Raw genomic sequence first — 19,286 nt, 5'->3', positions numbered from 1 at the left:
CAAATGATAAATAAAAAACGGTTATAGCAGAGGTACTCACCCAATGTAATCTTCGGATTTGTTGTACTTTTTGGCCAGGTATTTGGCTGAAGCCTTGCTGGGAATTTTTACCATGGACAGCTCCTTACCATAGCGAGTCATGTTGCATGGCGTCTCACATGTGCAATATGAACTGTCCTTCTCCACCAAGAACTCTGTTCAAATAGTAGTGACACAATTGTATTGGCAATTGCTTGCTATTAAGAGGGGCGATTGATGGTGCGCTGAGCTAATGCATTGTACTTTTGTGCCTTCCCTGTCGCACGGCTGGGCTGGTATTAATTGGAACTGTGTTTGCCATGCTCCTGTGTTATAGACTGTAGTTCACTAATAGTTGGACTGTGGCTGTTTAAAGTTAAGTGCAGAAAATAAAGCTTCCTGCAGCAGACAAAAGACCATTAAGTGTAACAGCCTGTGTCCCTTTTTCTAACCACACTGACCCAACCTTTTCGTAGGGGCTTATGTTACTTGTTCAAACATATCTGTAATTTTGCTCACAAAATGCATTAAAGATGAGACCAAATGAGATGAAAACCAGAATCATTCTAATGGAGAGCTAAACAACCAGGGATGCTCACACAAACCTGTTCGCAGGAGGGAGGTTTTAGGAGAGTGAAGCCTTCACTAAATGCTGAAGGTGCAGGCAAATTTGACAGCTACCCGAGGGAATTCTTAGCCACATATTTCCCAATATCTCTCTGGAACAACATCCTGTGATCCCTTGGATCCATTTTACCCATCCTCTGATGCTGAACCATTCCTCTTTTCAATGGAACGTCTAAACGATTTCCTCTCAGACTTCTATTTGTAACTGTGTTTGGTGGCATTTGAACACTTTGGCATGGGGTAATAATTGCCTAGATAGACTCTGTTAGCCACCCACGCGCCCCCCCCCCCCCCACCCCCTGGCATTTATTGTTCAAAATGTTGACAGACGTTATTTTCAAGACACCCACTTTGCAAAGAAACTAACTTCTTTAACCTTCCTTCATGAATGAAAAGCCTGATATCGGGAGCATGTTAACTCAACTTCTGTAATCTTGCGAGGGCAGGAACTAGACTTTTATGGAACTGCACACCAAATTGAAGCTGGATTGAGCCCAAACATCTGAGGTGAAAGGACAATATTTTAACCCCGTGCACCACTCAGACCCCTTATTAAACAGACAATGTTGATTATGTGCTCATTCAGATATTTTGTTATATTATTAAAGCAATGCCATGTTCAAAATCACATGTGGCACAGCAAACAGAGTGGAGCACAGCAACTACACCGAGACTGAAATCGTCTTGTTGAATTTACCTTGGAAGCAACCTGTTAGACATCATGAGTTTCAAGTTCAGTAATTCACCATAGCAATAAAGCAGACACTGGTCCACTTCTGCACAATGTAATACCCACACTTTTAAAAAATGCTAAGTTTTTCTTAAATTAACAAATGCTCACATTTATCAGTACCTCATTATTTTTCAAATTAGTTTTCCTCCAACTTTCTCCTCTGCTGGTGCTGGGCACTTACTAGGGTATAGTGGGGTACAATGCACTGACATTTGGCATCATGCTCAAGTGGACCATTCTTCACAGATATGTTCGCTGACTATCTGATCAGGGTGAAGGGGACATCAAACAAATCCAATCCCATTCTCACCCCCCAATATCAACACACATGCAACTTGCAGTAGGAATTGCAGCGCAGCAATCAAGGGGAGTGGGCTGATTTTTCCTCTTGGAGGTTCACAAATGCACAAAATCGTCTCCCAACCGAGATGTGATGAGACTGGAAATCAAATCTGGGGCCTTCCTCCTTTCTGTGACACAATGCCCTCAAGGGTACTGTCATTTGGGAAGAATTTTAACCTTCTGTGTACAGTTTTCAGCTTAAAGTTGGTAAACCTCAAACATAAATGCATAGACATAATAATTAAACATTACAATCCCTGCTTCATTTAACAGCAAGATCGATAAGAAATACATTACAGCAAATTTTTTTTGGCTTGAATTTTTGTGTCTCGTTAATTTACCCATAGAGCAGAGCGCCCTTTATTGAAAGGAGCTAACCACCATCTTGGTTTTACCTGCAAAGAATTCTGGGTAACTGGGGTCACCATAGACAAACCTTGTTTGCTGTGATAGCATTCTGGCTCATACAGTGTCCATGCAAACAGGAAGAAGAAGTTAAATTACCATTAGATTCACCAGTAATTCTTATTTTTAAAAATGTATGTGAACATACACGTGGCCAAAATAAGTAATTGAGGAATAACAATCAGCGCAGAGACAGCTAAATAATGGAACGGGTTTGGCGCTGAAGGTTTAATTCCTCTTTTAAAGGGTCATTGCCTTAATAAAGATTTGCTCAGGCAACAATTGTTGATGCAGTGAGCGAAAACGTGACAATAAATTTATACCAACTTAGGTCATGACATTGTTGTGAAAGAAAGAATGCGCTGCATAAAGATTTGCCCAACACAATGCTTCTTGAAGGCTGTACACTTGACCTCTGCCATTAGGAATTCAGCCACTTCCAGCAGCCAGAATGCAGTATTGCCAAGAGGCCAATGCCACTGATGCTAACACATTGTCAAAATGCTACCCTAGAACTGATGTACATTCAACTCGTGAAAATCCATAACTTTCAAATCAAGGCTTTCTCTTTCCTTCATTTGTTTAGTGAGAAAAAGAGAACGTGTGCTCTCTCCATGGAAAGCTTCAGAGAGATGCTAACAATCACGTTGCTTTATAATCACAAGCTCCTGCGGTGATGTAAGCTGTAGCACAAAGGTCAACCACGAGCATCTGGAAGTAAAATGAGATATTTTCAGATTTGCAAGGAGAGCGACACCAAAGCAAACTCCACGTGCCTCTTTCCTACATTATGCCATCATTCCATTCCAGCTTTCCAATAAAAGACGGCCCCAAAAATGATGCAGCACCATTTCTTATTCTACGCACTCACACCTCCGAGTGAGCTGCTGTTTTCACTTTACCACATTCTCGCAGTTGCAACGGGACCATTCTGGCTGCTTTATGTCAGCAGATTTCTTTTTCTGTTTGACTGCCAACTGGCTGAAAGCAGATAAACACATTGTACGCATGGTGCTGTAGCTGGTGCCACCCACAGAGGGCAGCTCCTTCTGGGAAATTTAAAAGCATTAATTTTGCTGGGCAGACTGCAGTTTGTTCCTTTCCCCTTCTGATGTAAAAGCACTTTGGCTGGCTGACTCACTCTGTATGCATCGTAATTAGTTGTCGGAAGAACGTGGTATCTGGGGCTCATTAGCCAATTGCCTGGCATGTTCAACTGCAGCAATGCAGGAGTGCATCACTGATACCTCATGAGCTTGCACACAATCTCTGAGTCTGAATTGCTCATGTACGTGCCTGACCATGCATTCAGTCCCAGTGGGAGAGGTACAGAATAAGCTTAACAAAGGATCAGTCACTAAAGCACAAGCAACTGAACTTCCGCTCTGACCTGTATAACTTTGAGAAAATTGAGAGTGTCACCCCATCCATGTGGAGGCTGCCCTCAAGTCTTCAGCAATAGCCCTGTGTAAGGGACCTATATTCTCCCAAGCTCATAATCCTTCCATAACCCTTTCCAATTTACAGACAGAAACCTGATCATGAATTAGCTGTCTAGCTAATCAAAGAGAAAAATTCTCTCTCTCTCTATCACTTACACTAGGGGAGGTAGTAATGCAGTGATGATGTCACTTGACTAGTACTGCTGAGTATCCCCCAAGCTGGTGTTCGAGGGACACAGGCTCAAATCCAGCCATGGTAGAAGTTTGAACTCAATAAAAATCTGGGATAATAAAGCTTGTTTAACATAATCACCATTGATTGCTGTGAAAACCTAACTGGTTCACTAATGTCCTTTCGGGAAGGAAATCTACCACACTTACCTGGTCTAGTCTACATGTAACTCCAGACCCACAGCAACGCAGTTGACTGCCCTCTGGACAATTATGAATGTGCAATAAATGTTGGTCTAGCTGGTGATGCCACATCCCATGAATGAGTAAAAATAATAAATTCCATCAACCCTATCATTTTCATTCCCCATCTCATCCTTCGCTCATTCTCTCTTCCCTCTCTGATTTTTTGTTCCTCCATTCATAGAGTTTCTCTTTACTCAATACTCAGTACATACTCTCGAACAACCTTTTCAGAGTCATAGAGTGATACAGCACGGAAACAGACCCTTCGGTCCAACCAGTCCATGCTGACCATAATCCCAAACTAAACTAGTCCCACCCACTTGCTCCTGGCCCATATCCCTCCAAACCTTTCCTATTCATGTACTTATCTAAATGTCTTTTAAACATTATAATTGTACCCACATCCACCACTTCCTCTGGAAATTCATTCCACACATGAACCACCCCCTGTGTGAAAAAGTTACACTCATGTCTTTTTAAACCTCTCTCCTCTCACTCTAAAAATGCATCCCTCATCTTGAAATCCCCCACCCTAGGGAAAAGGCACCTGCCATTAACTCTATCTGTATGCATTTTGATTTTATAAGCCTGTGTAAGGGCATCTCTCAACCTCCTATGCTCCAGTGAAAATCGTCCCAGCCGATCCAGCCATTCTTTACGACTGAAATCTTCCATACTCGGTAACATCCTGGTAAATCTCTTCTGTAGCCACTCCAGCTTGATAACATCCTCCCTATAGCTAAGCCCAGATAGGCTGGCAACAGGTTTGCGGTAGGCTACTCATTGCCAAAAGGCATTCTGGTCTCCATGTGGGCTTTGTCGGTGTTTAGTCAGCCAAGCCCACACAGTTTGACTGAACAGGACACAAATAATTAGGCCAGTGGAGGTTTTGACTTTATAGGGTTAGTTGAATCTGAGGCTGGTGAACGTCAGCCCCTAGTCCCACAGAGGCCTCACCTACATCATGGCTGTACCCATCACCCCCATGAAGTTGCTCACTAGTTGGCTAATAGACAACACAAGGGTTTCAGCTCCCTGTCGAGGACAGGCAACAAGAAGTGCCCGTGACCTGCACGTTGAGCAGTACAGCTTTCCATAAATACTGCGGGCAGATTGCTGTTACTCTCCTGGGCAGCATGAGACTTCTCTTCTGGGATGTTGGGGCTAGCTCAGCATACAGCAAAGCTTTCCCTCCCTACAGCTGTTGCCCCTTTTCTGTCACAATTCCTCTCAAAGCATGCCTTGGAAACCTCACTTTACATGCCACAAGCTTAAGATGACAAGGTGTGGAGCTGGAGAAACACAGCAGGCCGGGCAGCATCAGAGGATCAGGAAGGCTGACATTTTGGGTCAGGACCCTTCTTCAGAAATTTCTGAAGAAGGGTCCCGACCCGAAACGTCAACTTTCCCGATCCTCTGATGCTGCCCGGCCTGCTGTGTTCCTCCAGCTCCACACTGCGTTATCTCAGACTCAAGCATCGGCAGTTCCTACTATCTCTGAGTGAGTTATGCCACAAGCTTATCCTACCTACATATATCATCACTTTTCAGCAAAGTATCAAAAAAACCAGAGGTCCCTTCACTTCTTCTCATGATGATCCCACAAGGCTAGGTTGTAGGTTCTAGGCCAGAGCTTAGGGACTGGTACAAACAGGGGTCAACAATTGGGGCAACTTTGGAGATCCCAGTTGAGTCAATCACAGCCATAACTCTGCATACAAAGGCAGGTCTACCACCAACAGTTGGAAGAATTCCTTCTGAAACACGAAGGATACTCTAAAATGGCCCCTTACAATGACATCCAATCCACCATTGATGAAGATGTCAAATAGGATGGGCAATAATGGATATCACTGTCACACTGCTCTTTGGAGGTCACTTCAATGAGTCTATCACCTACCCTTACACCAATCTTGGAGAGGGAGATCAAATCCAAGCCACTTGCTTGCTCCCAGTCTCCAGCTCCTTCCTGACAAGCCTAGGAGGACAAAGACCTTCTGAAAATTGAGACGTACAATGCATGTGAGCTTCTTCTGATCTCTTATGAAGCTACAATCTGCCATACACATTCCTCCTGAAAGCAAATCATTGAGACGTGCAATATACATACTACAAAAACACAAAGGACCACCTTAAAGGCTGGAATTTGGAACACTGAACCGCCCATAGATTTCTGTTTCCTGATAGCATCCTGGCACCAATCCCGAAGGCTATCACCGTTCTGCCGGCACCTTTCCCATCAGTCTGGTCAGTGCAATGCAATGTCCATCTTGTGCCAGAAAACTGGGTCATTCAACCTTCCTTCTGTGCTGCACCAGAAGTTCTATGACGGTGAGTCTATTTCCAGACTTTGAGGATGCCCTTTTGGATGTGTTGCAAGGGGGATTCAGAGGGGAAAGGAGAATTATAAAACTCAACCCAAATTACAAATACATAGTTGCAACTAAAGCAAGTCAGAAATCCCACTAATGAGCTAGCTTTCAGCATGTGTACTTGCGGTTGCAATGGTAAGTTTAAGTGGACACTGCATTAAACTTTTAAAACTTGCACGTTTTGCTAGGCCGCTGTACTTAATCATCACTTATGCGTTTGAAAAGGCCGGTGAACTCTGTCCTGGGCATTGTAGCTTGTTGCTGGTGCGCGTATTGTGTTGCATATTGCTGCATCCTCTTTGTGCGAGATTGCACGCTGCTGCTCTGTTATTGACTCCACTGCCATGTTGGACATTGTATTGCAGTTCACAGGGACTGTTAATGTTTTTTCAGTGCATCTTGCTGCTGTTGCATTCCATCTTGCTGTTTTCTGTCTTGCTGCTGCATTGCACAGTTCCATACCTGCATTGCACCTTGTTGCCGCTGCTTTGTACAGTGTAACAGTCCTTATAATACTTACTGCTGTCTTATATGATTGCATTCTGCTTATCTGTTGCATTGTACTGTAGCTCTGTAGCCAAGCATCTAATTGTAAATGGAATGTTATACTTTGCGACGATAATGCATTCTGCTGCTGCAGCTGTACACTTTGCTACTTCCACACAGTACCTTGTCACTGTGTTGCATATTGCTGCATCTGCACTGAACATTGTTGTCCCTGCATTGCATTTTCTGCTGCATTGGACCCAGTTATGACTGGCACGTTGGACTTCACTGCTGTTGAATATCAGCTTGTTGGTATTGCATTGCTGCTGCATACCACCTTGCCGCTATAATGCACCCCTTTGCTACTTCATTGCACGTTCCTTCAGCTGTTGGGTATATTTTAACTCACGCTGCTGTTTTGCATCCTGCTGCTTTTGCATTGTACTTTCCTGCTGTATTTATCAACAATACTGTACCATGCTGCTGTACTGGCACTTTGCTCATCGCTGCTGCCCTGCAGCTTATACAATATTTCGCTGCTGAAATGTCCTCCATTGCTGCTGCACTGCACTTTCTGCTTCGGCATGGCGCTTCATTGCTGTGATTTTAATATCCTTGTATTGCTGTCAAGGCTGTTTTGCTGCAGCTTGCTCTTACTTCATCGCAAGCTGTCACTGCTGCATTGTTGTTTGTTTGCTGCTGTTTTGTACCTTACTACTGCTGTTGAAACCTGCTGCTCTTGCATCATACAGCACTGCTTTTGAATTGCACTTTGTTGATGCATTGTGTTTTTTGCTGCAACAATGTGCCTTGTTATCAGTGCTCTGTAGCTTTAAGTTACTGCATTTCACTGTTAGCACAGCCGCGTTGCAACCTGTTCCGTACATTTTATTGATGCATTGTGCCTTGCTGCAGCAGTGTTGTGCTTGGTGAGGTTGCATTTCAACCTGCTTAGACAGCATTCTAGTTTGCTATTGCGCTGCGACTTGGATAGTTCCATTTGCTTGAGTCGCATTTGCTGCTACGGAACACGCCTTATTGCTTTTTGTTTTAAAAAGATTGAGCAATGTTGCTTTAATGCACCATGCAGCTGCTTTATTGTACATCACTGCTGCATCACACCACGTTTTTAAAAAGGTGGCAGGACCACGAGGGAGCGGCCCCGGGGATTGGGTGGTTCCTTGCAGGCAGTAAGATGGCAATAATGATTGCCCGAGGCATGGTACGAACTGGTATTGGTGCCCACTTTGAGCTAACAGTATCTCTTCCCTGCAGTTGGCGCCACCATCACCGTTGGTTGGGTTAGCTGCAGAGTGCATTACTCGACGTGAAGTCAAGCAGCATGGTCCCGCACTTTGGAAGGGAAACATACATCCTGCGGTGCACAAGGACCTACTGTGGAGCTCTACATGTGGCCACTCAAACAGCATAGGGCACAGGGTCAGTCGTCAGAACAATATTCTGTTGGGGATCAATGTAGAAGCACTGCTAGCTGTCGTGCGTAGTCTGCCACTTACTATAATGTGCTGTATGTGTGAAATGATCGCAAATCTCATTCCTTCCTCTCTTGATTTTCTCTCTTTGGCTAGCACTGGGCAGCTGATCACCTGCAGACTCTGCAAGCGCTGGTCCACCGAGCTCTGCTCGTGGTCTCTCTTGGCACCTTTCCTTCCGTCTGCATGTGTGCGGCCAATGCTTCACTCAGTCCCATGTTCCGGAGCGTTGGTGAACTGTACCGACACCCTTCACAATAGGTGAACTTCCGCCAGCTTGTTTGCCAGTGCGGGAAACAGGTCGGCTAGCCGTGCCGGCATGGGACACAGCGGTGTTTGTAACCAACACTGAGCACCAAAAAAAACACAGACAACCACCAAAACAATTATCTGTGCTTGATGTCTGCCATTGGCTTCTGTGGTGTTGTGCACTCACTGCCTTTTATGGAGTAGAGTGAGATACCTGCAGGGCACCTTCACCAGCCTCCTCAAAGGTAGTGCCATCGGTTAATGCTTCAGCCGTCAATCAATCACAGGAACCACTGCACCCAGCAGTGATCTTGGCAGCTCCATGGAAGACCGTGCTTGACCTGTGCCAAGGTGGCATGCATCAGTTCTATGAATTGACGGACCAAGTGACTCTGGCTGCTCTCCTTCGCTTGCATCATCCCCTCTCTCCCCAGCTTCAACCCCATTTGCTGAGTGTAAAGGTCACAAGGCACTGTCTCGCGCACAGGCGCCCCATGGCCAACATCTGCCCAAACCAAGGAGGGGGCACTGCTTGTTTGGGCACCACACTCCAACACAGTTGCTTTGGTGGCACCGGTACCTTGTGAAAGCTTCATGTCCAGCCTGACCATACAACGAGGAACAAGAAAAACAAGTCAGTACAGCATTCAAGACAACACCTGACAATGCAGAACATTGAGTAAGTCGGCTTTAACAGCCTGCTAACAGATGCCAAAGAGTAGCAGGTGGCTGGAGAGAGCCAGAGAGGACCAACACCAGACAGTGTTCACTGCAACTTTTGTGTCATCCAAATTACTTTATAACTTAAAGTTTTGCCTCTAGGTTCTTGTTCCATCATGGCAGGGAAATTTGCATTTGGAAAATGGCGCTCAGTGAATTACTCGTTCGGACAACTGGCGCAAACTAGAGGGCCAAATGGCCACATTCTGTCCAGCGACAGAGCTGTCCCTCTGTGAATCTGATAGGCAGCTGGATGCCTTGGCGGCTTGGCACGTCCAGTGGACAGGATGCTGCCAAGATATCAGGAGATAGGAGTCACAAGTGCCATGGCATGTGTGGGGCAGCAGATGGCACTGCCTGGGAGTCTTGTCAGAGGTCAGTCCCCTGGGCCAGCACTGTGAGGCATTTCTCCCCCCTGTTGAAAACCTGCCACCGCTCAGCTGACCATGGAAGGCCTTGTGTTGTTCCAAAGGCCAGTGGGAAAATGGGCTCTTAGCCATATATAGGCCAGTCTGTTGTATTTGTAATAGATGGGAAAGAGGCAAGACCACCTTAGTGTCTGCCAATCCTGAGTGACTGGGTCACTTGAAGACTATTCATGTTAAATGGGAGGTCATCTTGTGTTTCCTCAAATGCCTCCAGATTAATGTCCTTGATTACAAGCAATGTCTGGGAGAAAAATCATCTGGATGTTAAAAGAATATTTTTTGCTGGTGTTCTTTGGTGAGGATGGAAGTGTTGTGTGACCAGTGATGGTGGGGGGTGGGGACAGGGAGGATATTAGACAACTGAAGGGTCACATGATGAAATGTCCAGGATTATACTCTAACCATGAGTTGCCAACCCAAAGGGCATCAAAGCTTTCAAAACTTACTTCTTAGCCATGTGTAGCCAAACCACGTTGTACCATTTGGCTAACAGAGCTCAAAGCTGCACTCAGTCAAGCATTTGAATTTGACCACAGCGTTTCCCGTTTTAGCTGGTCCCAAGCTCTAACCAGCAAGACTTTTGACATCTCGTTCCAGTCAGTGCTAACACGTACAAAGTTCTGACTGAGGGAGCCCTTCCTGTCCCAACCTGAGAAAAATGATTTGCTCCTTCACCACCACCCCATTGATCAGGCACATTGTTCGAGATCTGGAACATGAATGATTATTGGCTGAACATGTCGACCAGATTACCCAGGTTTTGAAACTGAAAACAGAAGACTCTGGAAGTGAACAACTGCTCAATCAGTGGCTGCGGGGAAAAGAAAACGGGTGCACGTTCAGATTGCAACTTTCCATCCCAGAATCCCCATGCTCCCCTCTTCAAACATGAACCTGCCATTTGTCTTGACAGGAAGTGCTAAGCGTTCAATGGTGCTTTTTATGTCTACTTACTGCTGGGTAGGTTTCTGATGGTAAAATGAGTAACAACACGCAGTTTAAGCTGAAGTGACACTCCCGGCTTCTCATCAAAGGCAAACCTGAATGTCCTCAGAACAAGGTTATTAACTGAGAGTTCACAAACAACAAGCAAGAAAATGACCCCTCAGCTGAGGGTGGCCATTTTCACACATTTTACGACAACTTATCTACCTTATTTTAAGGGCCAGCTTGCTTTGTTCCACAGAAACATTGTCTGGTTGAGTGAGTAAAAGGCCCCTTAGGAACAACCCAATGCTAACCCATTTCACTAACCCCAGACAGAGCTTAATAAAACACGAGAGGTGCTTACCTAGGGCTGGATCTGCACACTCTCTGTACTGTTCCGGTGTACAATATGGAGCGTCACCTAAATACAGAGGAGAAAGTTAGCAGTCTGGAAACTTGTACTCATTCACAAATGTCTCCTAATGAGGCCATTTACATCCATGAAATTCGAATGATTGCAATCATGTTTCACGCTGAAAATGTCCCTGAAGGAACTTTTTGAGGAAAATCGCTTTCGACTTACAAGACTAGATGAAATAAGCACACAGCATGTAAATACAATCGTGTCAGGAGCAATAGAATTAGAATCCATCAGGCCTGTTCCCTTCGACTCTTCGCCTAACATTCCCATGATGCACCATTCACCGCTCTCACCGCCGCTGGCACCCCCCCAACTCAACCCGTGCAGATCATTCCAGGCCTCTGCTCATGCACAGTGCATATATCTGACCATCTCTAATGGTTATGACTGGACTCTCAAAGAGAGAAAATCAGCACTGCAAATTCAGAGGCAAAAGAGACGCGAAAACAAACAATAATGAAGAGGCTAGAAATGACCTTGGCCAAAATTAGTTGGGAAACACTTACTGTGCTCCTGTTCTGCCTCCAATTCCAATGGAGGAGTCACTTCAACCTATCCTGTCAGTCAATTTAATCATGCAGATGATGACTACAATTTCTAGACAAATAGAACTCAAAAGCGGGCTTTGCTCAACCTATACTTGGGGCACAGTTTCGGTTTCTCCATTTTGAAAAGGAAATGGAGAATGTATGATAAATAATTTACAGGGCTCAAACAGAATGGAGATGGCACATCAATCAGGAAAGACCAGGTTAGAACTCTTTTCTTTACAAAAGAGGAGCCTTAGGGATGGTCAGATTGAGGTGTTAAAATCATTAAGGTGCTGCTGTACAGCCCAAAACTCATAAGAGATAATCGCAAATAAATCCAGTACAAAACTCAAGAGAAACTTTATGCAGAGAAAGGTTAGAATGGTCAAAGAGAATAGCACAGATATTATGCCTTCTAATTATCTTCTGATTCTCTTGCATCGAAAATTTAAAGCTTAAGAGCTCTCTGTCTTTCATCCAACTTGCCGTGGTACTGGCTAGAAGATTGTCCCAGTCAGTGTCATGTTAGAAATTAATAAAAGCCTCTCTGATGAAGGGTCTAGGCCCGAAACATCAGCATTTGTGCTCCTGAGATGCTGCTTGGCCTGCTGTGTTCATCCAGCTCCACACTTTGTTATCTTGGATTCTCCAGCATCTGCAGTTCCCATTATCTCTCATGTTAGAAATTGTCTGATTCTCTAGCGCAACTCTGAATGTTGTCCGTGGGAACACTTACACATACAATTGGTTCCAGGCGAATTCATTCCCACCTCTTTACAGACAATACACCAATATATAACAATAGGTATGTTCAAAGGTAAGCTAGATAAATGAGTTAGGGAGAAAGTAATAGAAGGTTGTACTGCTAGTGTGAGATGAAGCCAGTGAGGGTGCTCAGATGGATATCAGCTTGGACTGGTTGGGCTGAATGGCCTATTTCTATGCTAAATATTTTATGTGACATATTATAATGGATGGGTTTCAATTAAAGTAGTAGGTAGAGAAATGTCCTAGAAATATAATGCGTTTGCTGATGCTCAGCAACCAGCCAAAGAGCAGAACGTATATATAAAAAATATTCAAGAGGTAATGAGGATACAGAATGAGTGAGAAAAACTGAAGAAAATATGTGAGATGCAAACACAACATCAAAGTACAAGAGAGATGAAGTAAAAGATGCTGGGCAGGATGAAAACACAATCTGGGTGTGTGTACAGGAACAGAGAGGGCAGACTTACACAAGGAAGCAGACAGAAACAGTGAGGCTAAGAGCCTGAGAAAGCATCACGATAGGAGGAGAACATATCTGCAAAACATACAGAAGCATGTGGCCCAATGCTGTTTGTCAATGGTGAGAATGGGGATAAGGATCAGAATTCTGCACAGGTATTGTCCTTGCTATATCTCTGTCTACCTTGCGCCAACAGGGAATGTCTGGGCAAGAAGATCAGGCCCAAAGGAGGGAGAGCTTCCAGAAAATGTAATATTTAAATAGATTTCTTGAGCATATGCACAAATTTCAACATTCGTACTGGGGATGGGGAGATGTTCAATGCTCCCTGCAATTTATAGGGCAGTTGCCATTTTTGATCTGAATTTTTGGAAGCAGCAGAGGTACGATACTGTTCTAACCTTTTATTGAACTGTATATTTTGGCTTTAGGTTTCCAGTTGGCACACTGTACCATGGGTATGACAATAGGAACATTATGTGGAAGAAGTGAAGGATGGCATGCAGGTGAGGGATCCCATTCCCTGTTGCCCTGGAAACCGGATCGATAGGCACAATTGCAATTATGTGGGTTTGTCTGACAATTCTTTCCTGCTTGCGATGAACAGGGAAGGCTGTAATGTTGCTGTGCCATCTGCTGCAGCCTGACATCTAGCCAGAGCCTGGCAGTGCTATCCCCAAACAGCAGGGCACCACTAAGTGGCACCAATGTGGAATTAAGGGCTCCTGCACAAACAGCTCAATGCCACCATAAACAATCAGCACAGAACAACAGAAGGCAAAGGTTGTTTCTCTGGCACTCAGGAGACACTTTCATTCTTGGGCCCTTTCATGAAGCCCTTGGTAGTCTCAAACCAAGATGGCACACCCTCTTCAGCCCTGCCACACGAAACTTCTATTAGAGCCAAGGCCAAATACCAAGAACAGATAAAGCGTGATGCATACAGTTACCAGAATTGTCACTTAAAAACACTGCTAATGTTTTGAGACAATGCTGGAGTGACCAGGGAGTGCTCGACAATGCAGCCCAGCATCCAGAGGAGAAGGCTGGCTAACTCCAGTTAGCAGGTTCCAGATGGCTCCAGCTCCTGAAGGCCACATATGGCCTGCCAGTGTATGATGCCAGGCTCTCATTGACAAAACCTTGTCTAAGATTTACTACTCACCCGTCTTGTCAATAATCTTTTAACTATGCACGCTGTCAGCGAAACAGTTTCCGTTGCATTGGCCTTAACTGTATATATACTGCTGAGAAATCCATTCTGATCACCAGAGAATATTTTATTAAACATAACACCAAGAACACACTCTGGACAAATGCCTCACATTGGTAAACCACATTTAATTCCTGAAAACTGATGAGTGATTTGTCCCACTCAAACGGATGGCAGGTAGAAGTAGGACAGTAGTGTAGCTCAACTGCAGTCTCTGCTGATTTGGTGCAGGACTCCTGTTGAGGCTAGTGAATTTACCCTAATGTGGCATGTATGTTCTGGATCCTATCCTCTCATTTTGTCTGTATGGTCCTATCATGGCAGGAGTCGCTGAAGCAGCTGCGTGCTACACATCATGGAAGCCCCTTGGGGGTCTCTGTGCCCATGGACATCACTTGGGCTGTCTGCCATGTGTGCCATGCCTTGAGCAGGGTGGCTCAACAGTGCAAAGTGTCATCAACCTGAAGGATCCCTTCTTCATCTCCATGAGCGCCAACCATGCCCTGCCACTGGGCACTGCCCCATCGTGGCTAGGGGTCAGTGTGCCAACACAACTATTGGCACAGTTTGGAAATACAGGGCCCAGCGAGAGTTATCTCAGTGCAATTCCCAAGCAGCTGGAGGGAAGTCTGATCCAGCCTGGAGCCTAAGGTCTCGACAGTAATATTCTGAACATTCACAAGAGGTGCCAATAACCATAACTTAGGCCCATGTCTGCGGGCACCACACCAAACGTACATGGAGGTGCCACCCTTTCAGGGTGGTTGCCAGTTGTGGAAGAATTATTAAAGTGTCAAGAGCAATTAGATGTAGAATGTAGCTAAAGCTTAGAATTAGAGGTTGGAATGATAGGAAAATAGATCAAGAGACATGCAACAAATTGTTACATATCTGTAGAAAGCTGAGAACCTGCTGTTCAATGTTGACCCAAAGCTTCAGACATATTCTGCTTAAAGATAATGTATCAGCAACCACAAGTTGTGGAACCATGATATATGACATGTCTTATGACCTGCCTTAAGGGGATGTGATAAACTGTGTACGAGCTTATCTGCTTGTAACAACTGTCTCAAACTATAACGGCACGTATAAGTATTGCCTTGTTTTTGTTCTCTGGAGATTACAGACCTGACCTCTTGTCAGCGTAGGCTCCCCGTGATATCACGTAATAAAGCCCCTTTACCTCAAAGTCTAAAGCCCCAGTGTGTGACTAAGTTAATATCTTTAACACGAGTGCAGGGAGTCCATCTGCTATTAGTAATGTGTGGAAATGCAGGAATCAGCTGATGAAGGCTCGAGCATTTTCTTTGTACTCAGAAAGCATCGTCTTTCAAAAAGCAAAAGCTGTGAGGTTCACAACCTGAACTCAAGGTTCCTACTCGTCTCCATGACCACCAACCACTGCAAAGCTATGCTCCAGGTTTTGGCTAGCAACAGTCCCCCTTGACCTCAATACTGATATTTCCCTGGAGTGAATGTACCTGAGTTACCGAGTGCGAGGGGAGGAGTGTGTGATAGTGGAGACTCTGAGGAATTGGGCTTGTCTGAGACACTAACCACTGGGCACTGCTTCCTAGTGCACAGCTTGAGAAAGAGAAAATGAACACAGGCTATAAAAAGCAGTGAGTGTTGAAAATAGCTTACAACATCTGAGATCACGTGGTATTGCGTGTTCTTCTGTGCCATGTCAGACTGTGACAACACTATGGCTTTAAGAGGTGTACTTTGTCCTGTTTTTTCAATAAGGAAAGGTCGAGACAGAGGTGGCAAACAGTCTGCTTCAAAGCCCATAAAGTTTACAGCTTGTGAGGCCTTGGGTTTGTTTTTTTTCCTTCAAGTCAGAATAATAGAAACAGCCTAAATGGTTGGAGTCAAGCTCCCAGAGAACCAGGATTTTTAGTTTGAGTTTTTCAATTGTTGCTGGGGTCTTGAAGCTGGGTTTGGAAGCTGCAGTACATGTCTCCCTGCTACTCTTTATCTGTCAGAGTTTTTCTTCACGTTTTTCTTCCTGAACTGGAGAACTACATGTAAGACAATGTATTTTATTGACTTTGCCTTTGCTGATGGTGTATTAATGGGATGTTACTACATTGGAATGGTTAATTAGTAGTTAAATAATCAATTCTTCTTTTAAGTTTTCCAATTGAGTTGTTATTCCAATTTCATTTTTCTTTTGTTGTATTTTAACTATAATGTATGAATAAAATGCGTTTTGCTTTAAGACTGGTATTTTGAGTTGTCATATTTTATCTGGAATGCAACGCCTGGCACTTGCCTTTCAAATAAGCAAATGTCAGGATGAGGTTATCTTTTGAGGGGGTTTGGTCTAATCTGTACCATAGACGAGGAAGAGTTTAACAATGAAGTACCAACCGACTGGGCATGGGGGTAGGGGTGGGAAGCATCTCTAAACTCACTACCCAATGATCTGCCCAGTGGTCTGGCGAGTGCTCAATGATCTGGAGGGTGACCTCCCTCAAACTGAACCTTGAAGAGCGGTGGGGTTGAGGAGGAGGTGGGCGCTGGGCTTGCTTTGTCCTGTGAGAACACCAAAAAGCCAAGAAGGGCCTCGGCAGTTTGGAGTGAGCGTGAGGTGGCAGCCCGTATTGTATGGTTCAGCTGTCTGGGTTGGAAGGGTTAGTTTTCGGTGAATCTTTAAAAGGCGTTGGAACTCACCAAAGTGAAGGTTTCTGGTGAGACCTCCTGCTTCGCTCCGTTACGGCACATGGAAACGCATCAAAGCATTGCGAGTGTTAGCAAAGCAACATTGCTCTCCTGTGTATTTTGGACAGAGAATACCGGTAGCAATTCCACAATTCGTCCCAAGGCAAAACTACAGCGTACAAAGAAATGGGCGCAGGCGTGCAGAAGGGGGCAGGATATTGGCTCATGCTCTGTGTCAAAGGATGTCCGCCTATTCCACAGCCTGCGAGAGAGTGCGGGCTAGGAACACGCGGTTTTGCAGTGCGTGAACACATGAGCCACGACAGACCGAAAAAAAATGGAGATAACACAGTGTGGAGCTGCATGAACACAGCAGGCCAAGCAGCGTCAGAGGAGCAGGAAAGCTGACGTTTCGGGCCCAGACATGATCTCCCAACTGAGGTGAGAAACCAGATGTGCAAATTAACTCCGGCTCGTTTGGGAAGTCCTCTCAGACTCTTGGCAAAGGCATCTTGTCAGAGAGATCACTCTGGCCCTGACAACGCCACGCTTTCTTGTACAAGGTGAGCTCTTTCGCAGTCATGCAACAGCTCCAGCTCGCCCTCGAAAGAATGTGCAGCAAACAGCATTCTTACGCAATGCTAGGTTCCCTGCTAAAGTAGGGGCTGGCCAGGATGTCAGATCCGCTGGATTTCACAAAAGGGGAGAAGTCGTCGTCATGTAAAGGCCAGTTTGAACAAAGGACACTTCCATTGGGTCTGCGCGAATAGCAGACTGCTGCTGAGGAATGTGCCTGGTGTTACCAACAAGTGGAAATATCTTCAGAATCTCTGGCTTTCAAGATCTCTGTCAGCAAACCACACCCACCCCCAATTTCTTGAGGAGAAAGCCCTAGACTGTTCAATCTTTCAGGATCGTCAAACTCTCCATTCTGATATTCGGCTTGTCGATCTTCTGTTTTTTGTAACTGATGCTTTTATTTGCATACCTTCAATACAACGGAGGAACGTGGTAGGGTATATCGGGGGCAGCTAAGAGTCAACTATAGACAACAAAGTGTGAAGCTGGATGAACACAGCAGGCCAAGCAGCATCTTAGGAGCACAAAAGCTGACTTTTCGGGCCTAGACCCTTCATCGGAGAGCCGTTCTGGTTCCGGAGTGACATACAGGCTGGATCATAAGGGCAGCAGACTGTCTTGCTGAAAGGGATCAGTGATCCTGGTGTGTTTATCTCATAACGTGACTTCATTGTCACTTTTACTGAAAACAACGTTTTAAAAATTTGAAAACCGAAAGAACCGCGGGTGCTGGAAATCAGGAACAAAAGCAAAGTTGCTGGAGAAGCACAGCATCTGTGAAGGAAAGAACAGAGTTAATGTTTTGGGTCCGGTGACCCATCCTCGGAAACGTTAACTCTGTTTTTTCCTTCACAGATGCTGCCAGACCTGCTGAGCTTTCCGAGCAACTTTGTTTTTGCTTTTTAAAAATAGTTTGATTTATTGTTATCACACGCACCCAGTTACAGTGGAAAGTGCTGTTCTGCATGCTCTGTAGGCAGATCATACTATACAAAGTGCAGCAGGGTCGCGGAACAGAGTGTATTCTTTATAACTCAATAAGAAGCCTGTGTGGAATTGGGATCGCTGGCTCAGCTCAGGGCCAAATAGGATGCTAAGGGAGTCAACAGATTGCCACACACTCAGAGAATGGCAATGATTGGAGTTGATGGCTAGGAAATGTTATTAGTTGAGGGGAATGGAGGCCAATAGCTTTGATGTTCCCAATATTTAATGGAAGGATATTTCTGTTCCTCTAGTAATGGGTCTTGAACAAATGGTCTGACAAACCAGATTTGACAGAAGGGTTGATGCCATGAATGACTTCCCTGTACTTCTCTATAACAGTTCGAGTTATGCCTGGCAGTAAGATTTTTCCATTTGAATGTAATTGCTTTGCGATAATCGTTTGCATGGTCACAGATGTGAAGATTAAATTGATGCTTTTTTGCCTGGATTTTAAAGCCATCACAGCAGGCAGCAAGTTTCATTTGGTCAGGCACAAAATCGAACATTATTGACTAGTTTTCACATTAATATTATGATCCTTGAATGACCACAAGTGTCTTGACTTCCAAAAAAAAAGCCTCAAGAATATCTTTTCCCTTTGGAAGTTGGCTGTCTTTGTGCTTTTTTTTCCTGTCGGATGTGTCATCAGATGAGTAATGTAGTGCTGCTTTATCTTCGGACAAGTTGAGAGCCTTCATGGACTGTGACGGGTGTCCCTGACTACCCAAGCAGCATTTAGTTTGAAAACAAAAGCGACTAAATGGCCTATATTTGCATTATTCTTGCTGTATTGTCCTTGTACCGTTCCATCACTCCTCCTTTAGTGTAAATTCTGATAAGAGTCATACAGCATGGAAACAAACCCTTTGGCCTAACTCGTCCTGCTGACCAGGTTTCCTAAACTGCACTAGTCCCAGTTGCCTGTGTTTGACCCACATCCCTCAAAACCTTTCCTGACCATGTACCTGTTCCAATGTCTTTTGAATGTTGTCATTGTACCAG

The 19,286-nt window shown here is 44.8% G+C and overlaps 1 protein-coding gene across 5 annotated transcripts in view; it reads right to left on the bottom strand.

The window, feature by feature from the left end:
- The window catches only part of asic1b (acid-sensing (proton-gated) ion channel 1b), a 743,124-nt gene that overhangs the window by 52,945 nt on the left and 670,893 nt on the right, over positions 1–19,286 (bottom strand). For 4 of the 5 annotated variants that reach the window (XM_048523587.2, XM_059643391.1, XM_048523585.2 and 1 more), the window contains exons 5-6: positions 11,024–11,080; positions 41–194 (exon numbers count right to left, since the gene is read on the bottom strand). In XM_048523587.2, the coding sequence (XP_048379544.1) occupies positions 41–194; positions 11,024–11,080 (211 nt within the window). The remainder of the gene's footprint in view (positions 1–40; positions 195–11,023; positions 11,081–19,286) is intronic. The other variant, XM_048523588.2, reaches the window with a different exon arrangement.

This window comes from Stegostoma tigrinum, chromosome X (assembly GCF_030684315.1).
Source record: "Stegostoma tigrinum isolate sSteTig4 chromosome X, sSteTig4.hap1, whole genome shotgun sequence".
Taxonomy (NCBI): domain Eukaryota; kingdom Metazoa; phylum Chordata; class Chondrichthyes; order Orectolobiformes; family Stegostomatidae; genus Stegostoma; species Stegostoma tigrinum.
Note: the sequence above shows the minus strand (reverse complement) of the source record. Positions and strands in the feature narration are given on the sequence as shown.